Source organism: Periophthalmus magnuspinnatus, chromosome 22, assembly GCF_009829125.3.
Source record: "Periophthalmus magnuspinnatus isolate fPerMag1 chromosome 22, fPerMag1.2.pri, whole genome shotgun sequence".
NCBI classification, from domain to species: domain Eukaryota; kingdom Metazoa; phylum Chordata; class Actinopteri; order Gobiiformes; family Gobiidae; genus Periophthalmus; species Periophthalmus magnuspinnatus.
This window is the reverse complement of record NC_047147.1, coordinates 11,580,342-11,607,907: the sequence shown is the minus strand read 5'-3', so window position 1 is coordinate 11,607,907 and position 27,566 is coordinate 11,580,342. Positions and strand designations below refer to the sequence as shown.

General features: G+C 38.7%; 1 protein-coding gene across 1 annotated transcript in view; it reads right to left on the bottom strand.

Moving 5' to 3' along the window:
• Positions 1-20,964, bottom strand: part of LOC117390920 (alcohol dehydrogenase 1-like) — a 153,302-nt gene extending 132,338 nt beyond the window's left edge. The window contains exon 1 of the mRNA XM_055231281.1: positions 20,908-20,964. Coding sequence (XP_055087256.1) covers positions 20,908-20,964 — 57 coding nt within the window. The remainder of the gene's footprint in view (positions 1-20,907) is intronic.
• Positions 20,965-27,566: the final 6,602 nt, after the last annotated feature.

The following is a 27,566-nucleotide window of genomic DNA, read 5'->3' as shown; positions in this document are numbered from 1 at the left end:
GATGATGTTTATCTTGACGTCATCCCCCACTGGGCACCACAGTTTTGTAATGTGGAAATCAGCGACCTTGTTTCTTTTATTAAGTTGTTTTAGGTCAATATTGAATTTTAAAATTCTAACATAATGAGGTGTCATAGATACAAGTAATATAACTAGCAGACACAAGCACAATATGTCTTCTTTAAATAATGTAAACCAGATGATTTAGCTTTCTGGGAATGGATGTGGTGTAGTGGGTTCAGCGTTGTTCCAGTAACTGGGAGGTCATTGGTTCTATTCCTGCCAAAGCATGTGTCCTCATTATGCCTCATTATGTCCCTTGAGCATGGGAAATTAAAAAAAACAGCGTGACCACTCCTGAATGCAATTTTTTTGTTTGTTTTTTTGTTTTGTAATATAACTTTGTCTGAATAGGAAGTGCTCTAGTTTGGTTGGAATGCAATCAGTTGAATGCAATTAAAGTGTTTTGCAATAGTTTCCATATAGGTCAGTCTGGCGGGGGTTTTGTAATGTAGTTTCCACTATTTAGCAATTTATTATCAAATGCATTAACTCTGGCACATTCAGTATTTATTTTACTAACAACTTGTGGCCAGAGGATTCATTATGTTTTGAATATAAATGGTAACCTTTAAAAACATGGACAAAAACATTCCTTTTGTTTTTGTGCTTTAGCAACCTATAAGCGTTCCTCTGTCCTTGAGCATTTAGCTGCAGGATCGAGTGTTCTTTAAGACTCGCCATCTCACCTATTGACCAAAGGCCAACAAAAAGCAGCCCTTATCCAGCCATCCATCCGTGATGAAACCCAGTACTGCTGTTAAAGCCAGTGGCATGTGTTAAACAGAAGCTTGTTGGTCATATTTGTTTTGATACGGATGCATGTCCCTGATTGGCTAATTCACCTGTCAGTCACACCCATCTGAACTCAGATTCATATCTTCGTAAAGTATTGAAGAAGGACAACCATTCATCTTTTGGCTAATGCGTTTTTAAGAGACGGTTTGACATTTTTAACAATAATAATTAACATCTTTGACAAAATAATCAAGGTCAAGAATCCTACATAGGGACACTTGAGCCTATATATAGAACTTATATCATAATGAAAATCATCCTAATGCAATTACACAGTCTGTCTATTTAAGGATTTTTCCGGCTTTCATCTGTGCGGGAGGAGAGGCAGGTGATGACAACAACACGCTGGGCAACATAATGAGCTTTTGTCCTGATAAAGTCCTCCATGTTCCAGACTGTGTGAAGCATTTATGACAAAAGTTGAAACTGAGAGAAGTTGAAGGCTCTCTAAAGCAGAGATTAATTGAGTACTTGAGTTAAGCCACTAGTTCAATTGGTCTGACTCAAATCTTAGCCTCAGTCTGTTGTTTTAAAGTTTATATCATGGACTTGAGATTAAACTTTTCTCAATGAACAATTCAAGTGAACCATTTGGACTGTTATAGTGAGTTCATTTTTGTTGGTCCTGTTTTGAGCCTGGTTTAGTCCTGATGTAGACCTTGTTTGGTCCTGTTCTAGTGTTGATTTAGCCCTGGTTTAGTTTAGGTTTAGCTCCAAGTTTAGTCCCAGTCGAGTTCCAATTTTGAAATGGTGTTGTGCAAGTGTGAATGCACCATCAGCACCAGAACTTCATTTTGACTTTGGAAAACTTAGATTAACTTTGAAAGGTGTCATTATTTTATAGTATCCTCTGATTTGTCTTTGCTCTCCAACTTTTGAACATTTTCCAACCTGAATCAGCATGTCTGTTTCACTCAAAATTTAGACATAAACTGGACCTAACCCCATAAACGCTTTAAACTAGTGGTATGACAGCTGAACTAGTTGTACTTTGGACTCAACACAGACCAGTCTCATGAGTAGAAACCTCTGAGAATATCTCCAAGGACAAACGAAAGCTGAAAAGTCAACTCAACCTCTGACAAAAGCATTTTTTGAAAAGTTTGTGTCAACAGCCGCACAGAGCAGCAGAGGTCACTCAATAAAAATGATAAGATATTTGATCCTGGCTTCAGGTGTAAAAAGCCTTGTGGAAAGTAGTAAAACTACTACTTCAACTCTTTGGCCTTTATGAACATCGAATCGATATGAATCGAACATCGAACGTTGAATACAAGGTTATGGTGTGAAATGCACAAAGAAATATGTCAAAGAAATAAACATTCTTGCAAAAAATGTTCAACTAGTTTTTTACACTCATCAAAGGCGGTTGTCCTTAAATTTAGATTTGGGACTCTGTATTGTGCACGGCTGTAGTTTGGTTTTCACACAAACATCTGCTTCTCAGTAATTGCTGTCTAATGGTGTATAATGCTTTTGGAGGTGAGAGGGAGAGCACAGACTGGAACAGTCCACAGACACAATTAGATTCTTTTATTTTTAGGACTAGCATCAGACTCAAGTGTTACATGTAAAGTGATATCACATATTATTGTTTTTATTGTAGATGCTTTGAGTGAAAAGACATGCATTCGATTGCTTCCTTTTAAAGAAAAAAAGTCACAGCATAATTTTATTTTAGCTTTGTCTTTCATTGGAAACTTGAAAGCAACAAGTATAGAAATGACTTACCGCTAAACACCAGGGTCATTTGGGGACATGCGTGGCTTTGATGGTCAAGGGCAAAGACATAAAATATTCACAACATAAAAGATGGCTCCATTGTGAAGTGGTAACCATTTGGGAAATAAGGTTCATGTTGAATTTATAAAAGCAACCACACTGTGTACCATTGTGTGGCTCAGAACTGGAGACAGAATCATATATCAGGTCGATATATCGGCTATTAGCCTTACATCTTGTGCAGAAGCTGATATTTTATTTTGGCCTGGAATATATATATATATATATATATACTTTATTTGAATAGTTCAGTGCAAAAAGATAGCTGCGCAAAACCTGACTACACAACTCTCTTATATGTTTGTGGTAAAAAAAGGACTGTTTATATTATACAATTTTTTTATACTTTTTTGAAAATATCGGCAGAGCTTTTCAGACAATGGTTTCTCTGGATTCTAAACGATCAATATCACATCATTACCCAAAAGCTCACTCATGAACAAGACCCTGAGATACTTGAACTCCTCCGCTTGAGGCAAGGACTCACCATCCACCCGGAGAGGGCAAGCCACCTTTTTTCAGTCGAGAACCATGACCTTGGATTTGGAGGAGCTGATTCTCATCCCAGCCGTTTCACACTCGACTGCAAACCTGAGCGTTGGGTACTGGCCGAAAGGACAAGCTCATGGATACAAGCGGCCACACTGAGTTTCCTCCGCAGGGTGGCTAGGCACTCCCTTAGAGATAGGGTTAGGAGCTCGGTCACACTGGAGGAGCTCGGAGTAGAGTCTCTGTTTCTCCACGTCGAGAGGAACAGATGGCCGAGGTGGCTCGGGCATCTGTTCAGGATGCCTCCTGGACGCCTCCCTAGGAAGGTGTACTGGGCATGTCCCACCGGGAGGAGGTCCCGGGTAAGAGCCAGGACACGCTGGAGGGTCTATGTCTCTCGGCTGACCTGGGAAGGCCTTGGGGTCCCACCGGAGGAGCTGGAGGATGTGTGTGGGGTGAGGGAAGTCTTGGAGTCCCTGCTTAGACTGCTGCCCCCACGAATAATCCAGCCCCGAATAAGTGGAAGAAAATGGATGGATGGTATTGCATCAGCCTTGAAAAAAGTAAAAAATAATAGTGGGTTTCTAAGTGCACACATAATAATGAAAATACAAGTTTGAAATGCTGTCGCTTCGTGGTAGAACTATCAGATAGGAACACTAGAGTCTATATCATGACTTCATTTTCAACCTCCAACTGTTTTGTCTCCTCCCACTTGCTCTCACCCATTTAGTAATTATGTTCTGTCCTATCAAACAAAATTGGAAAATGGCAAAAAATTATATCGAAAGATGCTGAAAGCAAAGCTGATCCACAGTGCAGTAAACAAGTCCATTCTGTATCCACTTCCCCATGTCCACCTCTGTCTGTTTGGCTGACATCCTCTGAGCTTGAATCCTTTTATGTCTCTTTTCGAGCTGTCACCATCACCACATGTTGTCCTAATACAAACACGTCAATGTACACTGTCGCACCTACTGCCTTTCACTGGGGAATTTCTGACCCAGCGTGTTGGTTTTCTCTGCCACGGGGGATCGCTGTCACTTTTTGATCATAGTGGCACATGAGAGAGGCACAAGAGTACAGCAGCGGCAGGAGGCGGGTGTCCAGAGAGCACCCATCGATGGGGGGTGTCTCGGGTGGGTGACTACTCCTCTGAGCGACAGACTGACAGATTGAGCTGTGCTACAGGTAAAGGTAAATCACTGTGAGGACCTTTTCAAGTACTCTTCAAATGTGATTTTTTTGTTGACAGTATAAGCATTAAATCACTATCTTTTCATGTTGTCAACAAAGTCATAGTTGAAATATCTTCCCTCCGTCAAATGAAGTCACAAAAATAATAGCTCTACTTATTCATCTCAAAAGGTGAGTTTATTGTATTTGTCGAGCAGTTCATATTCCACTGTTATGTTTGTTTAAAATGTTATACTCTCTAGGCTATATTTAAATGTGCACTGTAAACGCACATATAATCACAACTGCAGTACAAAACAATATCATGCAATACAACAACTCTCCAGCAGTCTGACCTTTTGAGACAAGCATTCAAAGTGTTAGGCAGCATTTATGCCCCTTGTTCTAAATTCATTATCTAAGGTTTTGCTTTGTTTTGTTTGTGTTTTTTTCACATTCAGTCCCACATTTAGTCCCATCTGAAACCACTGCAAACAGCAAATAGATGGTTTTGGACAACACTCTCCATTTTTGTTGATCAATCAATCATTTAGCCTATAAAAAAAACATGTAAATGAGGAGGAAGTCAATGTACTATTTTACATTAATATTGTATATAGATAGTAATGTTATTCAGCGCTTTTTTGCCGTTACTTTATTTACATAGTTGCACGAATAAATATACTCCAATTTTAAAATGTCTTAAGCTGCAGAACCGAGGCAAGCTGTGTATTTTTTGTGTATTTTAAAATAATTGCTGGCTGCCACACAAGGCACTGTCACGGATGTCCAAGTACAGGATGACTTGCATTTTAGTTGGAATTGACTGAAATAACCTTGACATTCTCTGACACCCAGACATACTCGCATCCTGACAGCAGCCTGGACCATCTGCAGACAGTAAATTATCTGCTTAACAGATAATGGTGCCCGGAGATGAGGGGGAGAGCAGAGGCCCAACAGGGAAACAAGTTTGTATGTTCACTTGTCCACATAAAACTTATCTTTGTTAGATAGATTTGTGGAACACGCAATGCAATGTTTTGGGTTTCTTTTTTCTCATTTCAACTGCAAAGATGCCCTCAAAAGCATATATTATCCGTAACCATAGACTGTATATATAACTGGACATAGCTAACCTGCTAGCCGCCATATTCCAAATAGGAAGTGAGTAAGGTTGCTCTTAAAACTCCATCAACTCTGGCTCCAATTCACTTTGCATTGAAAAACTGTCACCCCTATCTCGGTAACTGCTGCTGTCAGACTAATTTTGGTCTTAAAATGTTCCTATTAACCTGCTCTTCTTGATCCTGGTATTTTTATGTCACTATTGCGCCCATAAACCAAGATAAAAAGATTAATAACAGACAAATCAGGCGCCTCCTTTCCCAGAAGTCGCTCCAGGTAGCGTTAGCAACAGCTTTGATTGACAGCATTGCTAAGGGCCCACTCCCTGCTAAACCAGCGATGTGGGCAGGAAGAGGCGTTAACTTCATTATCCTTGCTTGGATTGGCTCTTTAGATGCTATGATATTCGCAGTCAGAATTCCAAATATAAAACTCGGCTCCAAATTCACCTCTGTAACTTTCAACCTCACCAAGCTAACACTATGGAAGACACCACACTCCCTTAGTCTACTTTCTTATACAGTCTATGTTTGTAACCATGTACTAACGGAATTATACACAGGGAAAAAAACACTAACAAAGGGAGGTGATGGAGATGCACTGATATTAACACAGTTGTCACATACAGATACATCAGCTGGACTCAGGCTAGAAGCATGCACTGTGGGGAAGGGGTGCAAATATAATGAAATATCTTGAATAATGAATGAGAACATCATAAATAAAGACATATAATAAATGTTTGATATGACTATAGCCACATAACCACTAAGCAGGGCCATTATTTGCTACAGAGATAACAAACCCGCTCGGCCCACAGCTCCCCACTGTTGCACCATAATGATTGGCTTGATGAATGAAGCCGTTAGTGCACCTATTATACCTAACATATTAAAGCATGCATACGGTAACCACAAACAAACAGAGCAGGCCCTGTTGTGACCATCCATCAACAACCTCATTATCATGCACATTAATAACCGCGTGCTTGTGCGTTACTGGGGCTTTGTTTATTGCAGTGGCTCAGTAGCCTTGCCTCCCTGCCAGAGGAGAGTGATGGAGAGGAGGAGGGCAGAGGCGAGAGGCGACGCACTCATGAATCATCTTCACATCCAATGATGAGTACAGCTGATTCAACATGCTGCTGTAGCAATAGTTGTGAACACATGTCTTTGTGATTTCTACTGTTCTGTCTGTGGGATCCAGGAAAGCCGTAAAACTTCATTATTGTGCAAAGTGGAGTTGTTTTGTAGGTTTTTACTCACAAATTGATACCACGGCTGATTGCAACAATACCAATTGCAATGCCAAATATACGAGGTAAACACTTTGTAATTATTTCATGATCAAAACCACCCCTTCTGGCCTTCTCTAGGATGTATTGATGTGCCAATTCAGCTTGTTACATTCCACTGCAGTATTGTCAACTAAACCAAGCACTCTGAAGTGAACCCGAAAAAAGCCTATCAATATCATATTTGGGTTCAAACCAAACTGTTCTGTGCCCTAGATTAGTGGAGCAAATCAAATGATGCAACTTGCAATATGAACAATAATGTGTTGCAACAAAGGTCTTTCAATTTTTGTTATTTTTAATATTGCTTTTTGGCAACTTCCAAGCTCGTCTAGACATTCTTCTGTCCAAATTCTTGTTCAGTGTTTGTGCCCATATTGCAGGATTAATTTGTGACTCATTCCTGTCAATCCATGTGCTTGTCCCCTCCATGTGTGTCTGTGTTAACCCCTCTGGCAAAAATGACAAATCCTTAATCTGCCTTCTACCATGGGTGAGTGGAAGTGGTTATATAAGGCACACCTACAGAGATAAGAGACATAAATAAGAGGTTTACCTGCAGGTAGATCAGGTAAGGATTCCTAATGCAATGTGTGCTCAAGTATGGACAAACTATTATCTAAAACAAGACTGTTGAAATACAATCATTGTTCAGTGGTAGTGGTTTCCCATTTTGTGGGAGGGAAAAACATAGGAAACTTGAGTGAAAAAATCTTGTTGTGAAGATATTAGGTGGCTCACCATTCCCAACATCACAGTATTGCAGACTGACAGTGTGTTTAGTGTGTCTTTATTTTAACTATGCTGGTCACTATTTGTAGGCCCAACCCAACACAGAGCAAGGTTATTTCATGAATTGCCTTAAATATCAAACTTGCCTCATTCTAAACCAACCTCATGAAAAGGAAATGAGATATTTGATTTTGTATCCCTCAGAAATGAAACAGGTTGAGTAATACATCGCCTTGAAGTCAGTCAGCTCTGGAAGGCCTGATTCATTCAATCAATATAAATGTCAGATGAATCGAGGGAAGTCTGGGGAAGGTTTTAAGGTGACTCTAAAGCCACCGGGCTGGAAAGTTGAATTCACTGGCAGGTTAAAGTTATTCTGACCTCGATCTATAGGAAAACAAATCATTTAGCTTACAACCTTTTCTTTTGCGCATTAAAGTTGTGTACAATATACAACCAATTATTCATCCATCTAACTTTGCAGTTAAATGTATCCAGGAAAAGCTGAATATATATATATATATATATATATATATATATATATATATATATATATATATATATATATATATATATATATATATATATATATATATATATATATATATATATATATATATATATATATATATATGTGTGTGTGTGTGGGTGTGGGTGTGTGCGTATGGGGGTGTGGGGGTGTGTGTGTACACACACACACACGCACACACACATATATTTATTTATTTATTATAATGATACAAGGAAGAAAAATAAATGAAAAAGTTCTTCCAATCTTTTGCCTGGCAGTGTACATGTTTTGTACTATAGCAACCACAGAACTTTTCTACTCCCTACGAGACAATTATTACAGAATAGAAAGTGCAAATCCAAGTAATAATGAACATTTCTAACATTTCTCTATGGCAAAGTTCCTGTCTTTGAATTGCTGCCTAGGGACCTCTACAGCCTTCACATGTCCAATAACACACAGATGGTGAGGAGCTACTTCTCGATCACAGATCGTCCCCAGATAAAAGTATCGAGGCTTTATGTAAAGAGCCAAGGATACTGGTGTTTAACAGTTGGCTGCATATCTATGTCACTGTCCTGAGGGACGGACTGGACACATCCAACATGCTCCTGCATCATATTTTTCCTCTGAACAAATCATGTGAATACATCATAGGTAATGAGACACCTTTTGAATTTTATAAGGTTGGTGAATTAATCCAAGTTTACAAGGTATTAGGTAGGTTTTCGCAATAGCAACTGTAAAGTTCATAAGCTACATCCATTAGAACATTTAAGAAATCTATGCCTTCCACCACATTCAGTGCAAAAAAAAAAAACTGGATGGATGGATGGACACTTTGGTGACATATAGTCGTGGAAATACAAATCCATTCAGTTCCTCCTCTGTACTGTACAAATATAAATACACAGGACCATGAATCTATTCCCACACTCCACCCTGGGCACAGTCTGTTTATCAGAGCTAGACCTGTGTGAGGCCAAGTGAAACTATAGTCCACCTTACAATATATTTATTCTGTACTATTCAAGTAGCTAAAGAATATGATGGGTGCACCAATGGAAGACTTAGACTCCATCCCAATTCTTAACCCTTAACCTCTTAACCCTTCCCCTTCATTTTGTGCGTTCACAGGAGAAAAAGAGGTATTCCAGTTCTCTTCAGCAGTGAGGGGTAAGGCAAAGGGCTGTATACTCCTTCTAACAGAACAAATGCTCACTTCAAATTGACGGGTAGGAGGAGTTTCAGGAAAAAAGGACATGTGCTGGTGAAATAAACTCTCAAATGTCATCAATAAGAACTTTACTGACAGTTATAAGAAGGTAACATGCATGTTTCGCATTGTCGCAAGGGGTAAGGCTAGGGCTAAGGGGAAGGGGTACAAAAGAGAATTGAGATTGGGCCTTATTTAGTAGTTTGTGTCTCATGAATGTGATCTTGTCCTAAAAGCTAGCATGTCCCATCTGGCCCAAGATGCTGGAGAATGAAAACTCAACCATTCATTTTGTCTACACTCACTCACCACAGTAGGGCGATTAGGCAGTGAGCAGTGGTCCCAGTGCTGTGATCCTGCACTGAATACATATGTGTGTTTGTTTAGAGGTAATCGAAGAGGTAAGGAATCTGCAGGGACAAAATGAAGATGTAACACACCAGACTGAAAAGGAGAAATAAGCTGGGGAACAATTCTTGCTTAAGATGTTGAAAGTACAAAAGCTATGCAATTTGTGGGTCTCTGAAGATATAAAGTGAGCACATTTTTAAATAATCAATCACAAAAGTGCTGCGTGTAAAAAAATAAAAAGATAAAAAATAAAAAAATTGTTAGGATAATTGTAAAAAACAAAATGTATTCTGTAAACTGGATAACATTTTTCAAGAGTGAGTATGTGTCACTCACCATTAACTTCTTCCAAGTGGCTTCTTCAGTTCTAAAAAACTTTTCCATTTGACAGAATTTCATTTTCTTTTGTGATGGAACATAAGTGGACAACTGAGGGATTACACACGTCTTAGAATATGTGAGATATTACACTAATATTTGTAAATTGGAGTAGTGAACTAAAATTGTATGCACTATGTAATAATAGATTTCATATTAAGTGATGTCATTGAAATAAGTAGATCACCCTTGTCCATTTAGACTGGCGTCCATACACCGGCGATTATTTACACATGAAATATGAGAAAGCTTCCACAGGCTATTTAAAATAGCCCATTCTCCTATTTTCTGAAATGGGGTAATGAGGTCTAAGAGCCACTCCTAATTCAGCGAATCCAGTACAAGGACACGTTCCGTCTTCACCCCATAAAGCAGACTTTATTACAGAGCTATTTTAGCTATCCTTTCTATGAATTTCTAATTTTGACTTCTACACCCCTTCATGTTAAACTGCCCTACATTTTGCTGTAATGTACACCCATACAGTGTTTGAAAATTTTATTATATATTGTATTATTTTTTACTATAACACGATCACACACAATACAATACCTGAAAAAATGTGTTTTTCCCCATATACTGTATAAGCAGCTCTTGAGGTCAAAATAAGTGCACTGTGTATTATGTGCATCTAATTATAAAGCATTTTATTGTCTGAGAATCAGGAAGTTTACTTTTAACATGCTAGTTGTTGTTTGCATTACCGGAACAGCTAAACTCCACTTTGGTCTACAAAAGTTGTGAAATGAGCTTATTAACTCATCGCAGTGAGTAATGAGGGTCCTTGGAATGCATAATGTAAGTGAGGAATAGATTTAGGCCACTGCATAAAGTTTAAAATGAATTAATGTCTTTAAGACAGAAAAATCAGGTCCAGCGCTTGTAAGTGTCAGTCCTTGTAACAGTTTTTGTGTTAGTTTTCTGCTAAATCCTATGGTCTCCAGTGGCTAGATCTTTCTAAATCTGAAAGTTAAGGATTACAATGTCATTCACATCTATCATATTTTTCAAAATACATTTGATGCTTTTGTCCACGATTGAACAACGTGTGATTCACTTCTCCCAGTTTTTTTCCTATACGCTCTCCTGGTCTTCTGTCCTTTATATCGCCCTTCAATTCGCACCTTTCCAACCCCATTTTCTACTCATTTTTGCTCCACTTTTTACTGGTTGGTCTGTCATTTTCTCATTTCTTCTTTTCTCCTGCCATCTTTTCATTCACCCCCTGTTCACTGTATCCCCACTGACCCTCAACCCTTTCCCTCCCTATCTCCCACTTCACTGGCTGCCCCATTGCCTATCTATTTACCCATTGTGTAAAGCTATCTGGGCCATCCATCAGTATTTATCTGTCTTTAATAATGCCATTTGACACCCCTCGATCTTGTCCTCCAATTCAATCGTGGGGGTGCTGTTGGCCTGTTTTCACTCACTTCTCGCTGTTTAATAGTGCTGTTACCGTCTGATACCCTCTCACCTTGTCCCCTGATTTAATCTTCACTAGCTCTCCTGTGTCCAATCTGCAGGCCAATCTTTTAGCACTTATCTCTCTATAGCCGCTCATCGTCTTTGTCTCAAAACTTTCTTAGGTTCAAAATCTAAATGAGTTTTTCATGGTTTGTTTATTGAGCCGAGCATACATGTTGTCACTGAGTTTTGACATTTTTATTTTAAATTGTCACACTCTCATCCCAGTCTAAAACCGCAAGTACAGCCAAGAAAACAATTTGATCACTGTTGGCACGTAATGTGGTTGACGCTATAATTTATGCAGTTTTTAGAAGCAGAACTATAGGTAGAATTGTTAGCTGTGGTACAAACAAATGTCTCTCTTTCCTTACTCATTCCAAACACTGTAATTCTTCGCAAGGACGAGTTTATGCTAATGACTCTTAGACTGTTTACAATGCACCAGTGCCTCGTCTGGGTTTGCCATTGATGAAATTGCTTTAGAAATACAGACAGTGCAGGGCTTCCTCAAAAAGCTGCTTTAACAATTCTGCACTGGGGCTAAACAGATCTAATTTGTAAAGTTGTCAGGATTTGAACAAAAAAAAAAAAACATCTTCGATTTACTATGGAAAGATCATCTTCACTAAGTTTATAATAACTCAAATTGTATCTATTGATCTACATTATTCTTGTTTCCCTGCTTAATTTGTACTCATGCATTACCTTCAGCGTGGTTTGTGATGTACGGTGAGATAACCAAAGCCCTACCTCAGGACAGAGTAAGACAAAGAGAGTCCATTACATTTCACCATGTAATTGTCCCCGAGGACACAGTGGCATTCACATGTGCACACACACACACACACATATACTGGTGTAATGTCATCAGACTCTCTCATCTGAGACTGATCTCTCTAATCCCTGTCCATCACATGAAGGACGAAGACTAACCCAATGAAACATGAAACTACAAAACCTCAATGACAACTCTTAATGTAGAAGTGCTAGATGTGTTTTTATATAAATGCATTAATGTAATTGTGGTGGGCCAGGGGTTTGAGTTCCTGACTTTAAGGAGTTTGCATTGTTCTCTTCTTTATCTAAGTACCTCACTTCCCCACTAACGCTAACTCTAAGTAAAGTAGGTGCACAGGCATACTAAGATTCTAATATTGTTGTCATTAAAGAATATATAACGCCTTTGTCTGCTATAGTGACCATGGAAGAGAGATTAGTTAATATTTTTGTTTTAAATTGCAATATTGATCTAAAACAACTTTGTAACAGGAGGCAGACTGACAGAAGCGAGTCTGCCAATCTGTGCCATTGGCCCCTACGACCACCAGCAACACTCACTCACACCTCAGAGTCATACTGTAGTCAAATACAGATCACGGTAGCGAGCAGTGGAATTTTTTGTGACGCAGATGAATCAGGCATGTATTATTGTTTAAGAAAACAGGAGAACTAAGCAATTTTCATAGTAAATTTTGGAGCAATGGCGTCTTGATTGCCGGAGAATAAGGATGACTGAAACATGCATGAATCACTCAAAATACAGCTTTGAGAGTGTAAATGAAAGCTCCCAAACGTAATTTTTGCATACTATGTTTCTTTTAACCTTCGATCCAATTAGTGAAGTCCCTGTAAATGTATGGGAGTCTGTCTGTCATATGAGGTAACTAACTGTTTTTTTTCTCTATATATGAATCACCCTCAGTTTCCTATAATAGCTTGAAAAGGTTCCAACCACCTGCTTTTCCTCTATTTGATGATACATCATGTCAATGCCATCCGGAGTTGATTGCAATCCATTGATGCGGTGCAGTACTTACACATCACTGTCAGCCTAAAGAAACCTATCCAGTCCTAATCCGCCCACAGTGCCAGTCAGATTGTCCCCATGTGGTTAGCGTTTGCAGTGATGGTGAATTGTATTTTCATGTATACAATGGTTGTCAAACAGCGCGTGTGTGCATGTAACATAACACTGCATTCTGAATTGTTCCCAGTGGCACCAGCCGCCGAAGCTAGCTGGTTTAGTGCCATTAGCGTGTGACTGCTAAATGAACACTCTATTTACCATTTGTTCCTCAGGAGCTCAGAGGATGGATCATAATGATTTTAGTGACAGTTTCACAAAGAACAAACACAGCCTAGGCAACAACAATCTGCAGGGTTTTCACTTTAGCTTTGAACCCTGGCATTTTTTTATCAAGTTAAATATTGATTTTTTGTTTTGTTTTTTTTACAATTTGGTCACATGCTAAATCTAAAATATTTTGTCCACACTTTGGTATTCCAAGAAAACAGTTAAACTAAATTGGGACATTTATTGCACTATATGTATGTATTCATAGACTGTAGAAACAAGTACTAACTCAGTGTGTCACCCATATCGTTCAGCTCCAGTCAAATGAAGCTCATCGAGGCCCGCAGTTATAGGGGCAAATTTGGAGCCGAGTTTCATATTTGAAATTCCAACAGCGAACGCAGCTGATTTGTCTTTTATTAACATTCATATCTTGATTTACGGACACAATAGCAAACTAAAAATCATGTAGAGCGGGTTAATACGAACATTTCAAGAACAAAATGACAAGCCTGATAGCAGCAATTACAGAGAGAGGGGTGAAAGTTTTCTTATGTAAAGTGAATTGGAGCCAGAATCACACCCATGATCACTACCTAATAACACAGAGGCTAGCAGGTTAGTTATGTCCATTTAATATATACCGTCTATGGATGTAATGATCTGATATTTTGTGTTTAGTTCACAGTTGGCACCTTTTGTTGTTCTTGTTTATATGTTGCTGTTAATGTAACTACTTTTGTATGTGACATTGTACGTTGGTTGCTATGCTGACAAGTTGATGCAAAGGTTTTTTTCGTGAGTTACTGGTCTGTTTTGGAGACTGGTTTTAGTGAGTTGGGACTGTTGCTGTTTTACTCATGTTTTTCGACATGGGCTACAGCCTACAGTGGCCCTTGTAGTCAGAAAATAAACAACCAGAAGAAATTTAGCATGTTTCCTTACACCAGAACACTATAAATAAATAGTTGTCCTTTAACAATTATTTTCTTTGTCACTCATTACACATTAGTTAATTTTTGGTGCTTGTTATTTCATCAAAGGTACATTGTGTATTTTTTTATTTTTTCTGGTTCAGTGTATGCCACCTGCTTAATGCCTTGCCCCATGTACTTCCTCACAAAGCCCAGAGACACAGAACCACACGTAGGCTTCTGCTGACAGTCAGATTGAATGAGATCAGCTGTTGGGACATCTGTGTTATGGAGATTCTCCATTAGATCCCTCTCAACATCTGATACGTGCTCCAGGCCTGTGAGCATATGCACCTTTAAATATATGTATGTATGAAGAACAACAAAGACAGCTGGAGTCAAATACATTACATGCTTTTTAGTTTGGGTGGAGGGCGATGGTAAATTAGAACAACAGTGGATGGGGACAGGTGTGGAGACAGATGGTCAGAGCAAGGACCAAGAAGATACATCCATTTTGTGTACACGTAGAACATATAAATTCATATAATAACTAATGAACCACCACTTTAAGCTTACGTGGTCTGAAACACCAAGGATGAATGATGAATAGCCTCCGTACTTGGACATATAGTTCAAAGAAATCATCATAATTCCCTGTATCTAAGTACATGAAAGGTCTTATATTACACAAAATGGATTTATGTGAACTTAGGGTCATGTTATAATGTTGTTACCTCGTCAAACACATACCCAGAGTTGTGTTTTGTTCATTCACACATTTGAGTAAGCCTTTATTGTTAGTCTGTCTACACCTCCAAAGATCATAATGTTCTGTTTCAACCTTTTGTTCAGTAGTGATTGGCAATTCCAGGGCTCAGATCATGCAGATGATTCTAGTGAATGTGTATGGAGCACTTTTTGTATTACCATTTCCTGTATTACCACGTGATCATGGAAGGTGGAACAGAAGGACCTCAGCCTAAATATGCAGTATTTGTGTGTTAAATGTGTGAATGAAACAAAACAAAACTTCAGTTATGTTTTTGATGAGGAAACAACATTATAACAGAATAGAAAATAGTGGAAATATAGGCCCTTTAACAATATGTAAGCTATAAGAGTCACTGTGACGTCACTGCACCAGTTGGAAGAAGGAAACAAAGGGAAAGGCAGGGCGCTGTAAATGTCTGTTATTGTCATCATGGCATCAAAATAGAACTGCTAAGTATTAACGAATGGGATGTTGTTGCTTTCACAAGTTCAGTGTGCTGTGGTGGAGTTTACTTTGTGTGCTGTTGACACTAGTTAATCAGTTTTTTGAAGTCCATTTTGTTCAGAATGTTCACTCTTTCCACCTTACATTTCTTTTAAATCAGTTTCTATTGTTTTAACTTGGCTTCAATTGTAAACATACCCAGAACAAGTTATTTGCAAATTGTAATCAGCATAAGCTACAGACAGGTGTTTTTCGGGGGTTGAAGTTTTGATTATGTTGCTTTTAAAATTGTTTTTTCTTTGTAAAACAACTTGATTTTTTCAGAATACTGTCTGTGGATGCCTCAGAGAGCTCACCCACACACATACAAACACTCACTAAACATGGAATTCAGTCGGCCATTGTGGCAACTGCTAAATGGGATTGTAATGATTTTTTTAATTTATTTTTTTCTGCGTATGAACCTAAAATCAGATCCAGTTTGTACGGCTCTATAAGGATGACTGCAAGTGTTGTGTAATGAGAAAGATCATTTAGGAAGCTCAACAATGTAATGAAGGCTGATAATACAAAGATTCAAACAATACATTTTGTGGTAGAAGAGATGTCAAAGGTAGACATGACAATTAAAAACAATACTTTCGAGAACTTCTGGGTCTTGCTTTTGAAAAATGTATACATACATCAGTCATTTAAAAGGCCAAAAATGATAATTATCAAGGAAACCCTTTCTACCATAGACCACTCCTGGAGGGATTACACATATTTGTTTTTGTCTTCTTACTATGCTTAATGTTAATATTCTTTACGTTCATTTAATTCATAATAACGTCACATTTCTTAAACGTTAGGATGCCTTTTTCCATGTAAATAAGAATGGTCTCTTTTTATTCACTCACTCCTCTGAGCATTCTACTCCAGCTGGCGGTCTTCCTCTCCCATCTATCTGCAGAGCTCTGACAGAGTGACACTGCCCCCTATGTGCTCGAGGCAGTATTGTCCTCTGCTCCGACCATTTGTCTCTGTCTGTTTGATAGGCCCCTCAGCAGCTCTGTGGCCGCTCCCTCTGCCATATTCAGACCATTATGAGCCACTCTACTACACCAACAGAGCTGCTTTTCTATCACTTCCATCTTTTTGTAATATTGTTTTCTTATTTTTCAAAATGCATTCATAATTGTGTGTTGTTGAAAATGTGGACTTACAATTATTTTATTTCTATGTTCTTTTTTTTTTACTTAAATTCTTGCAAAACAGCCAGTCAGTAACTTTCCTTGTCAAATAGAAACACTTGCTTACATTGTAAAATAGTCCTCACGACAATTTTTGGTGTAAAAAAGAAAAAAAAAAATGTGCCAAAGCATTCAAGATACCACATTTGTAAGTAATCCAACAAATACAATGACACCTGTGCAGTGTAAGAACATGAAGTTACAGGTTGAATTGAATTTATAAATGCACTTTGAAAATTCACTTGTTACTCATGTCAAAGCTAAGACTAGTTTCAATTGTTCTGACAGACTAGAGTGCATGAATCATAATGCTCCATCAGTCCAGCTAAAAGCTCCGGAGATCAAATGTACTGTTGAGTGTAAGCTGAGAGAGAGGAACCTTGAATGTCTAGACCAATGCAAAACAACCTGGACAGTGTATATTTCCAACACCAGGCACCGCAGTCACTGTGATTCATGTGAAAAATAACATTTTTAAGAATTGGGCAGGACGCCTTTGGTTTTTTAGTCAATGAATCGATCATTGGGGTCATAATCAACCAAATGATTTATTTGGATCATAAGGATTTATAATGGACCATAGCAGAAAACAGAAAGCATGTGTGCATAGAGTTATTTGAGTGACTAGTTTAAGTTGCTTTTTCACTTATGAAGCCACTGTTCTCTAGTACTTTTCTGTATACATAATAGGTTTTATATACAAAAATGGTATAGTTTAATTATTTTAATAGTTAATAGTCATTTTTCTTTGATTGCATTTTTCCCTTTTTCCTGCTGTCCTTGAACTGTGCGTTGCAACCATAAGCTGTATATATAAATGGACATAACTGATGAGCTAGCCACAGTGTTCCAAATAGGAAGTGTTTTGATCTGGCTCCAATTAATTTTACTTTGAAAAATGGTCACCGCTCTCTCTGTAACTCCTGCAGTGAGCCTCGTCATTTTGGCCTGAAAATGTTCATATCAACACGTTCTACATGATCCTGGTATTTTTATTTTGCTATTGTGTCCGTAAATCAAGATATGAACATTAATAACAGACAAATCTGGCACCGTCTTTCTCTGAGGTGGCCTCGTTAGCATTAGCAACAGGTTTGATAAGTTCCAGCACCCCGCTAAACAAGTGGTGCAAACGGGAAGAGGTGTTACTTTCCAAATACGGAACCCGGCTCTTAATTTGGCCCTATAACTGCCTCAATGAGCTTCATTTGACTGACGATATGGGTGAGTCACACTTTCTTCCTATAATAATCATTACCTTATCTTAATGTTGAGTGCATTAATTGATACACAGGGCTTTAATTGAGCAAGTATTCCTTTAGCGGAAGGTATTGTGTTTGATATCTGTTCTTCAATCTCTTTTAAATCTCTGACAAAAAAGAAATAAAAAAGCCTGTTGTGGATGGAGCCTAAATGAGAACCCTGGGGAGGGGTATTTTTTCTCCCCCCTGACAGCCGCGTGATCAAGGTCAAGAGGCTCGTGGGGAAGCTTGGAGAGGAATATGAGGTGTTCCTGAAGAAATGAGTTTTTCACACGCCCAGTTGAGTCCTGTGTGAGCCAGGGATGTCATTTCACCACTTTGTACCCGGAGGGAGCAAGAGGGACTCAGAGAGGAGAGAGGAAGAAAGGAAGGGGAGGGAGGTGGTGGAGAGAGACGTACAGGGAGAAGACGGAGGAGGAAGAGATGGAGTGGGACAGAATAAAGAGAGATGGGAACAGGGGAAGGGAGAGAGAACAAAAGGGGAGAGTGATGAGAGGGATAGAGAGAAGTAAGGGGGGGATAAAATAAGAGATGCAGAAAAAGGAGAGAGAGGAGAGAAAACAGGAGAGGCGGAAGTAATGTAGAGAAGGGATAGAGGGAAGGGAACAGAGGGGCAAAGAGAGAGAGAATAGAGAATGAGGAGTGAGAAGAAGAGAGAAAGACAGGAGTTATAAAAGACCAGAGAGAGGAGAGCAGAGGGAGAGAGAAAGGAAAGATCAAGGAGTAAGACAGTAAAAGAGAGAGGAGATAAAAAGAGAGAAGGATGTGGAACAACGAGAGAGGAAGGAGGGGTAGGGAGAGAACAGATAGAGTGTGAAAGGAGAGGCAAGAGGGAGTTGAGAGTAAGGAAAGAATGAAAAAGTGAAGGGAGAGACACAGTGGGGAGAGAGGGAGAAGAGGAAGCAGGGGAGAGAGAGATAAAAAGTGAGAGAGAGGAGAGAAAGAGTGAAGAGCGAGGGGAGAGAGCAGTCACAGAGGGGAGGTATGTCTTGCCGCGCGCCCTGTTATCAGCTCAAGTGGCTCTGATTAGAAAACGTGCAAACGGCATGCTGTTGGCCAAAATGGATATCACTGGTGAGGTAATTGGACTGTAGGATGGAGGAATATTCACCAACACAATGTTACTTTGGCCTCTCTGTCTCTCTCTCTATGTGCTACTTCTCAGGTTGAAAACACTCTTGACACTGGATGCATACAACCTCATAGAAATGTTTGCGGTAGCGTGAAAGAGCAGGTTGTCGTTCACATTTTCCACTTGTAAAGCTATTGATAATGCAAATCGTGGCAGATATATGGAAAATAAGAGGGTAAAGGCTGGATTTATGAAATTTGTACCAGTAATGGAGGAGTGAGTGTATAAATTGTTAAAGTACAAGGCACACTAACAACAGAGATAGCAGTTCAGTGAGTTAGGCAATAAGGGAAAAAACAGAATCATCATAAAATTAACATTAAAAGAGAAGAATGCAGAATAAAAACCTTTCAGTCACAGCTAACCAAAACAGTTTTAAGTCTGGATTTATACATTGTCAAAGTAGAGGCCTGTCTCACATCTTCAGGAAGACTGTTCCAGGTTTTAGCTGCATAAAACTGAAACACTGATTCCCCATGTTTAGTCCTGACTCTGGGCACCAGCAGGAGGCCGGTCTCTGAAGTCCTCAAATTGCAAGATGGTTCGGCTACTTTCCAGTCAGTCTTTATTAGCAGTTACTTACTCGAATCAAGTTAGTAACAAGCAGACAAACTTACCATCAGAAGTTGATAGAGGGATTTACTACATCCCATATAGTTTTTGATTACTCCACACACAAAAACCTGCTTTAACAAGAGAAAATGCTGCACACATGATGTATAAACCTATTTCCGAGCAGTTGTCTGGAATCCAAAGTGAAATTCTTGCTAGTCCAAGCAGATGTCCCCATGGTGCTGTCAGCGCTGATAGAGTTTCCACATAGGACAACATTTGTCAAGGAAGAGCTCTGTCTCACTTCTGTCAAGGTTGAGATGGAGGAGGCGTGCAGTCATCCAGACAAGCGGATGCGTGGACAGAGTGAACAAGGAGAGAAAAGCAAAGTTCACCGTCCTCCAAAAATCATGAACTCAACTTTTGGAAGACCCTGTCGCGAGGTCACAGTTCTTTTACTCTGTCAGGGACCTCGAGGTGCTTGTCAGGCCTGTTCAGTGGAAGAAAAGTCCTCAGAAAGTACTTAAGAAAAATGTAATGTGAATTAGATAGTAGTAGATAGTGTTACAACAGAGCTGACATACATTTTTTTTTTTTTTTTTTTACTCCAGCATAATTGTTATACTTGTACACATATTATAAACCATTTGTATATGCTTTATATTGTCAGGGCATAGTTCTAATTGTCTGGAATAAGCCTATGAGCGTATGAGCAAACACACTGCAAAGTATTCAGTTTGTTCATTTGTTTTTCTATGTAACTTTGTGTTCTCCTGCTGTGTCCCAGTAATACATTAGAGGTCTTCTTTATCTGTGGTCCTTTGGAGGGTTATTCAATGCACTGTGAACATCCTGGGACAGATAAGTTACTCTCATATTCATACTCATAGTCTCATACAATACACAGTGCAAGTAAAATTGTAATATTGTTGGAAATTTGCAATGCACTTTATCTTCAGCCTTGACCAAACTCATACATACAACCGAGGCAGAAACACACAATAACTAACCACACACTGGAGTCCATTGTCAGCACAATGATGCATCTACTGTACCTCCACCTGCACCCCCTCCCCAGACCACTAACCCTCCTTCCTCTCCTCCATCACAACTGTCATTACCCCATCCATCACTTACTCTGCTCTCCTCTTCTGCATCGTTCTTACTGTCCGTCTGATACATCATCCTCTGCATCCCCCTTTCCTCCAGGTTATAGCTTCAGTGACATTGTGACATTATACATTCTCTATACTTTGCGACTGAGTTAAATGGAGGGTGAGAATTCTATGGTAGAGTTTGTTATTACACTGTGAAACTGCAGATGTTTGCTCCAGTTTTATATCTCCACAATTACACATGAAAGTTCAATGTCGCCTCTGTCAGGACAAGAAGTAAAATATCTTTGTACACTGCCATTTGAAAGTGGTAGCAAATATTCAAACACACATCCACAGTTGTCGTCAGTTGAAAGATCTCGAAGCCGTGAGATTAAAATGACAAATTTGTGGACCAATTCAACATTCTGTTTCTAGCTGACATCTTGAGGACTTCTGATTATTTAAAAAGAAAGACATAAACACATTCGCCCTCCTTGCTTCCAGCATACTCTTTTTTTCACTCTCTCCATCACTCCGACTCTTCCATTTCACCTCCACTTTCTCTTATTCTCAATCTTTTCCTGTTGTGCCGCTCTTCACCACTTATTTGAACCACCTTGAGGCTGGTTTCATGCACTTATAGCAGGATAACTGGTGTGAATATAAGTATTCACACCAGTTTCTGGTCGGGGGTGAGCTGCTTATCTCCATGTGGCATGTTATTACAAGCCTGGAATGTTCCACAGTATGGCATTAAGCATCACAGACATCATAGGCATTAAGCATCTGAGTTTTGAAATGCTAAAGAAACACTCATACTTACTTACTGTCAGTAGGCTCACCTCTCCGCAGATCTGACGTGCTTGGTTCACTCAAGATAGACAAGTTTGATGCTGCACTGAACATTCTGAAGAATCAAACTATTCCATCGAGACAAGAGGTCGCTGTTAAGTTATATAATACACCTTTAAATTCTTCAATGTAATTTCAAGAAAAGACAAACGTTCGAAAGGTGTTCCAAAAGAAAATTTAGCATTTAGAAAAAGCTGACTGTGCAGCTCATGTAATCGTTTGCATTTTGATGAAATAAAAAATGTGAAACATTGAAGATATAAACTGATTTCATCCTTTCCTTTAAATTATTTAATATTCTGCTGAACCAAGAAAACACTAGGTCATGTCATGAACCCATTTCATAGTAACACACCTCCCGTCAAACATATTAGAAATGCAGAATTAGCTGAGTCAAAGGAAACAGGCCTGTGTGTTTGTGTGCACTAAAACCAAAATGAGTTCTAATTATAATCACCCCCTGTGGTGCAACATTCACACTTGTTATCACCTTGATATCTTGTCTGGGCATGCACACACACATGCACACACACCCCCGCACACACACACCCCTACACACGCACACACACGCGTGCACACACACACACGCTGCAGCGCCAAAGGAGGCTAATGCTAATGTATTCTCACAAAATTAATTTGCTGATCCGCACGGAGCTACCTGCAAGGGGAGAGTTAGGTGGAGAGAACCGTAGGAGAAGCAGAATAACAAAGACAAAAAAAATCTAAGGTGCATTTTCTGTGTTGCCTTTTAATCTTTTTTTTTTTTTTTTTTTTTTTATGAAGCTATGTGATTAATGTAGTAATATTTCTTGTTAATAAAATCAACATTTTTTCAGGCAATCAAACGCAAAAAACATCAGTATTTTCTAAGCCAAAAAAAGTTTAGCAGGAACTGATGAATGATTGGTTGCAGGTCTTGGGCTTTAGGTTGTGATGACTCATTTTAAGTCTTAACCAACTGGATTTAGCTGTAAGACACATTTTTCTTCCTGATTGGATAATCATCCTGAGATAAACCCATTGAGATTGACCATCATGTCCAATGTTTTTGTAAAATCTACATTATAATTGCCATCAGTACGAGCAAAATTTGATTTGAACACCTTGTGTCTGGCAACACAGATAGATCATGTTTATGAAGTGTGAAATAAAATCATTTAATGCACAATTGTATCCCACAAAATCAAACTATAGTTAAACCATAAGGTCATTTTAACACATGACTGTCCATCTTAAACTGTTTTTCACCTTCACAGGCTGTGGGATCTGGACTCATCATTTGAACTAATCTAAACGTAAAAATACTGTCTGTAATCTATGTATGCAAACCCTGACCTTTAGAGCTAATGACCTTATGAAGATAATCATCTCCATTTGTTGTAATTTGTCTGTGATTTGGGCCATTGGCAACCAACCAAAGCTATATAATGTGCCTATGTCAACAACATTGTGCTAACGTGACATTTACACATAATCAAATATGAGAAGGTTAACGCGAAAACTATAACAGAAATATCAATATATTGAATGAAAATGCTCCCATCCATTACCATGCAAATCTGAGAAATGAGAAAATAATGTTGCACCTGCTGGGCAGAACAGTCATGTTTATACAGATTACAAGACAATACACAAAATATCAAACCTAGAATGCTACATTAAAAAGCTGTATGTCCTTGGGTTATGTTTATGTAACTCTGTAGCAGGTCAACTATCTTTATCCAGATATGAACTGACCACAGAGTTCACTTCTTCTCTTAATTGTGATTCAATTTGCTCAAAGTTGTTCATGTTTACTGTATGACTGTCATGCCCTTCAAAGTAAAACACTGGGCCTCTGTCACACCATAAGCCTGTCCAACCAAAATCAAGAGAAGATAAGATGATACAGCTAACAGGTTACACGCCCAGTCCCGCACACCAAGAAACTAAGAATGTTTTGTTGGATTTTGTAATGTGGCAATGAACAAATGACTTATCCACTTAAAAAACACAAAAGTCAAACCTTTCAGTGTCAATCATTGCAATGCCAAATGCCCTCTCCTCTTTTATGTATTTTCATCTTTTGATTTTCTTACCAACACCAGGTAAAATGGTAACAGTACCATGTTGTGTTGAGATACAATGTTAAGCCCTGCATATTTTTGCCCAAGGTCATAAGTGACAGTCGGATACTCGCCTCCAGCAAACCACATGGAGCCTTTCACCTGTTGTTACCACACTCTCTTCACCTCATACATATACAGGAATGGGCAGCCGTGCAAAATAAGACTTCCAGTGAGCCGTGTCCTTCTGATGAGGGCGCTGCTAGCTAAAATGCATGTTATGGACTGTTCAGTGGCTTGGAGCTCCTCTGGATTGAGCTGTGAGGGCAGGAGGTGTGACACAGACTGTGGCGTGAGCGCTGCCTCCGGGGCAGCAGAGAGGGGGGCCAGCAGCCTGTGGAGAGGAGGGGCGGAGGGCGGTACCTTTCAAATAACTTTACTCAAGTTGGACATTGCAGCTTCAAACACAGTGGTAAGTCTTTTGTTGCTTCAAGGTCTGATTCAGGTAGTCAATAATACAAACACAGCTTATATATACATTGTTAAAGTGAAAGAACAAAGAGAGGTACAAAAAAAAAAAAATCATATCAATTTAATAGAATCAATGATAGTTACTTTACAAAACACTTTAATAAAACTATATACTTTGATGAGCGTCTTATGCTGAGGATGCAGAGAATAAGATAGCAGAGAGTCGTAGTTGAGAAAGGAACCCATGACACCAAGTGGTAACACACATACACCACTGCACCACGAGCAAGCACGGCAATGCAATTTTAAAATTACTACTACTAGCTCTAGTGTTTGGACAAGGACTTAAAAGAAAATAAATTTTATATTAAAAATAGCTTATCTTCAGTGAAGTTTCCAGTTATCGTATTTTCTAAACTATACGTCAGTCTGAAGTGAACTGAATACATGTCTGGTATGTTTATGTAAGATATTAACAGTTAATCAGATACACTATAGTACACTACACTGCACTATAGTAACATCACATATGCTTGTCCACAAACATGATAGACATAAGAGTTCTTTTCATTGATGTTTACTGTGGTCTTATTTCTTCATCAGAGTTCACACCGTAGACCTAGGAAACACATCAAATATAACATAAGCTCTGGCTCATATCATATATACACAAAACTGCATATGAACACATGGAAAATATACATACAACTTTGGCCTGCTAGTAAACAAACCGGTGAAACTAAAACTTTATGTTTTACTTTTAAATTGTTTCTTAAACAGTGCCCTGTTGGGTAACACTTTTCATTAGCATAAAAGGCTGAACCGGAAAACAGGAAGTAGTTTTCGCAACCTTTAACTAAACCTATGATAAAGTAAATATTTACAATATTGTTCCAAATGAAAAATGATCACCTTTATGGTCTTATGAATGAAAGGGAAATAAATAAATAAGAGGAAATTAAATATGAAATGTATAAAAGAAAACGAGTCAAGTACATTTTCTTACAGGTATTACAAACATAACAGCGCCATCTAGTGGTCAAACAAGTGAACTGTAACATGTATAATCAACTGTTACATAACACATACGTAAACACGTACATGAAGCATCGACAGCGAACTGAATACATGTCTGGTATGTTAATGTAAGATATTAACAGTTAATCAGATAACTAAAGCATAAAAATCAAGCTAACAAGCTTGCACAGTTGTCAGTGAGACAATAACGAAGATGTGAAATTCTATACTTGAATAATTTCACATATAAGTCGCATCTGAGTATAAGTTGTACCTCAGCCAAACCATGAAAAAAAGTGTGACATATAGTCCAGAAATACAGTAGTGTGTGTTTAAAAACTGTGTAATCAGTGCACTCAGCTAACAAAAAATTTAGCATGCTACTAGTGGCAGAAGGTCCACTGCATTTTTCATCCATACATTATTTTCTACCCAAAGTAACTGTATGATAAAGAGAAGAGTTTTTGTTTTGTTACTCTAAAATGAGTCCTTGCCTCATTGTGTGCATATAGTAAACAAAGCAACGGCTGATGAATCATTTAATAGACCAAGTAAGTGACCTTTAACCCTCTTAGCCACCCAGGTTCTCCTTTTAGACAGTCCATAAAATCACTTATGAAGTTTAGATGTAATTAATAAGAGCCATTTGCGTTCACTTAAATGTCACAGAATTGGCCACTTCCTGGTGCGCTTTCATTTGCATCTTGAGGTCTATTAAGAAAAAATCTAAAAGCATTAGTGTAGCAGAACTTTTCTTTTTAAATGTCACATTATTGGTTTGTTAAGTCCTGTTGCAGTCATTATTCTGAAGTGTTTCCTTACCTATCGAAAGATCAACAGCCTTGAATGAGTGGTTTCTTAGCAACAGCTGTGGCAGGACGGGGTTTTTTCAGTCGACTGCTGCCGTTCACAAAAGTGGAGAGGATGGAACCTTTCTATGGCTGGGCTCTTCACACAACAGCCTGTTGAAAGTGATCCCCTCAAATTATACCAGGGCACATTCACTTCAGCACAATGGGACTGAAAACAGACACGTGGGGGGGAGATTTACCAAGGCTTTATCGAGCAAACATTCTGATCCAAAAGCCTCTGCAGTCATTACACCCTGCCTCAACCCCTCCAACAAAATCACACTAAAATATGCAATTCTACACACCATGAAAGACTCTGCCCCATGTTTCAGCTAAACTCTGCGGTCTGCTGCGGGCTGAATTCAATTTCCTTGGTCTTCATTGTGTCTTCATAACAAAGAAACCAAAAATGTGACCACTTCCACCACTCTGCAAGATATATTTTGAAAGCACACACACACGCAAGCAACAAATTCCTAACTTCTGAGTGATACATTTGTAAAGTAGTCCAAGTTCTGTTCAGCGTATATGCTGCCTGTGCGTTTGTACTGAAAGCCACAATATTGGTCAGGTTGTCATTACTTTTCATCTGCTGTTGCCTATTTGTCAGATGTAAATGATAATTGAAGAACCAACCACATTACAAAAAATCTTACATCTTACTTTTTTCTGTGCATCTTTTGCTGTGCATAATTTTAATAAGCAATAATGTACAGCAGTAAGTACATATAATAGACTGTGTAAAGAAGTGGAGTAAGTGAGTGTGACGTCACCCACAGCGTTCAGCTCCAGCCAAATGAAGCTAATCAAGGCTAGTAGTGATAGCGGCGAATTTGGAGCCAAGTTCCACTGGTTTAGCACGGAGCAGGGACTAAACAACTCTATCAATAGCATCTGTTGCTAACACTAGCAGGAGAGACCTCAGGGAAAAAAGGTACCTGATTTAGCTGCTGTTAATGTTCATATCTTAATTTCTGGACACAATAGCTAAATAAAAATACCAGGATCATGCAGAGTGGGTTAATGCAAACATTGTAAGACCAAAATGATGAGTCTGACAGTAGCAATTACATAGAGAGGGCTGACAGTTTTTCAATAGAAAGTGAATTAGAGCCAGAGTTAATGGAGCTGAAAGTGTGCCCATAATCACTTCCTATTTGGAACACAGTGGCTAGCAGGTTAGCTATGTCCATTTATATATATACAGTCTATGGTGTGTGTATATATACATATTGATAATGAAGTTTTTCCACTATCACATATATTATACAATGCTAGCTACGTAGCCACTGTGCCACAATGACAGAATTGTGCATTTTTATTGAGTCATCGTTGTGAAACTTTAGTAGCTTTTTTAAATTACACACCTTTAAGAAGAAGAAAAAAACAAAAAAACAAAAAAAACACAGGAGTACTAATGGTTTTCAGACCTGCACTACAAAAGCATTGCATCTAACAAAGTG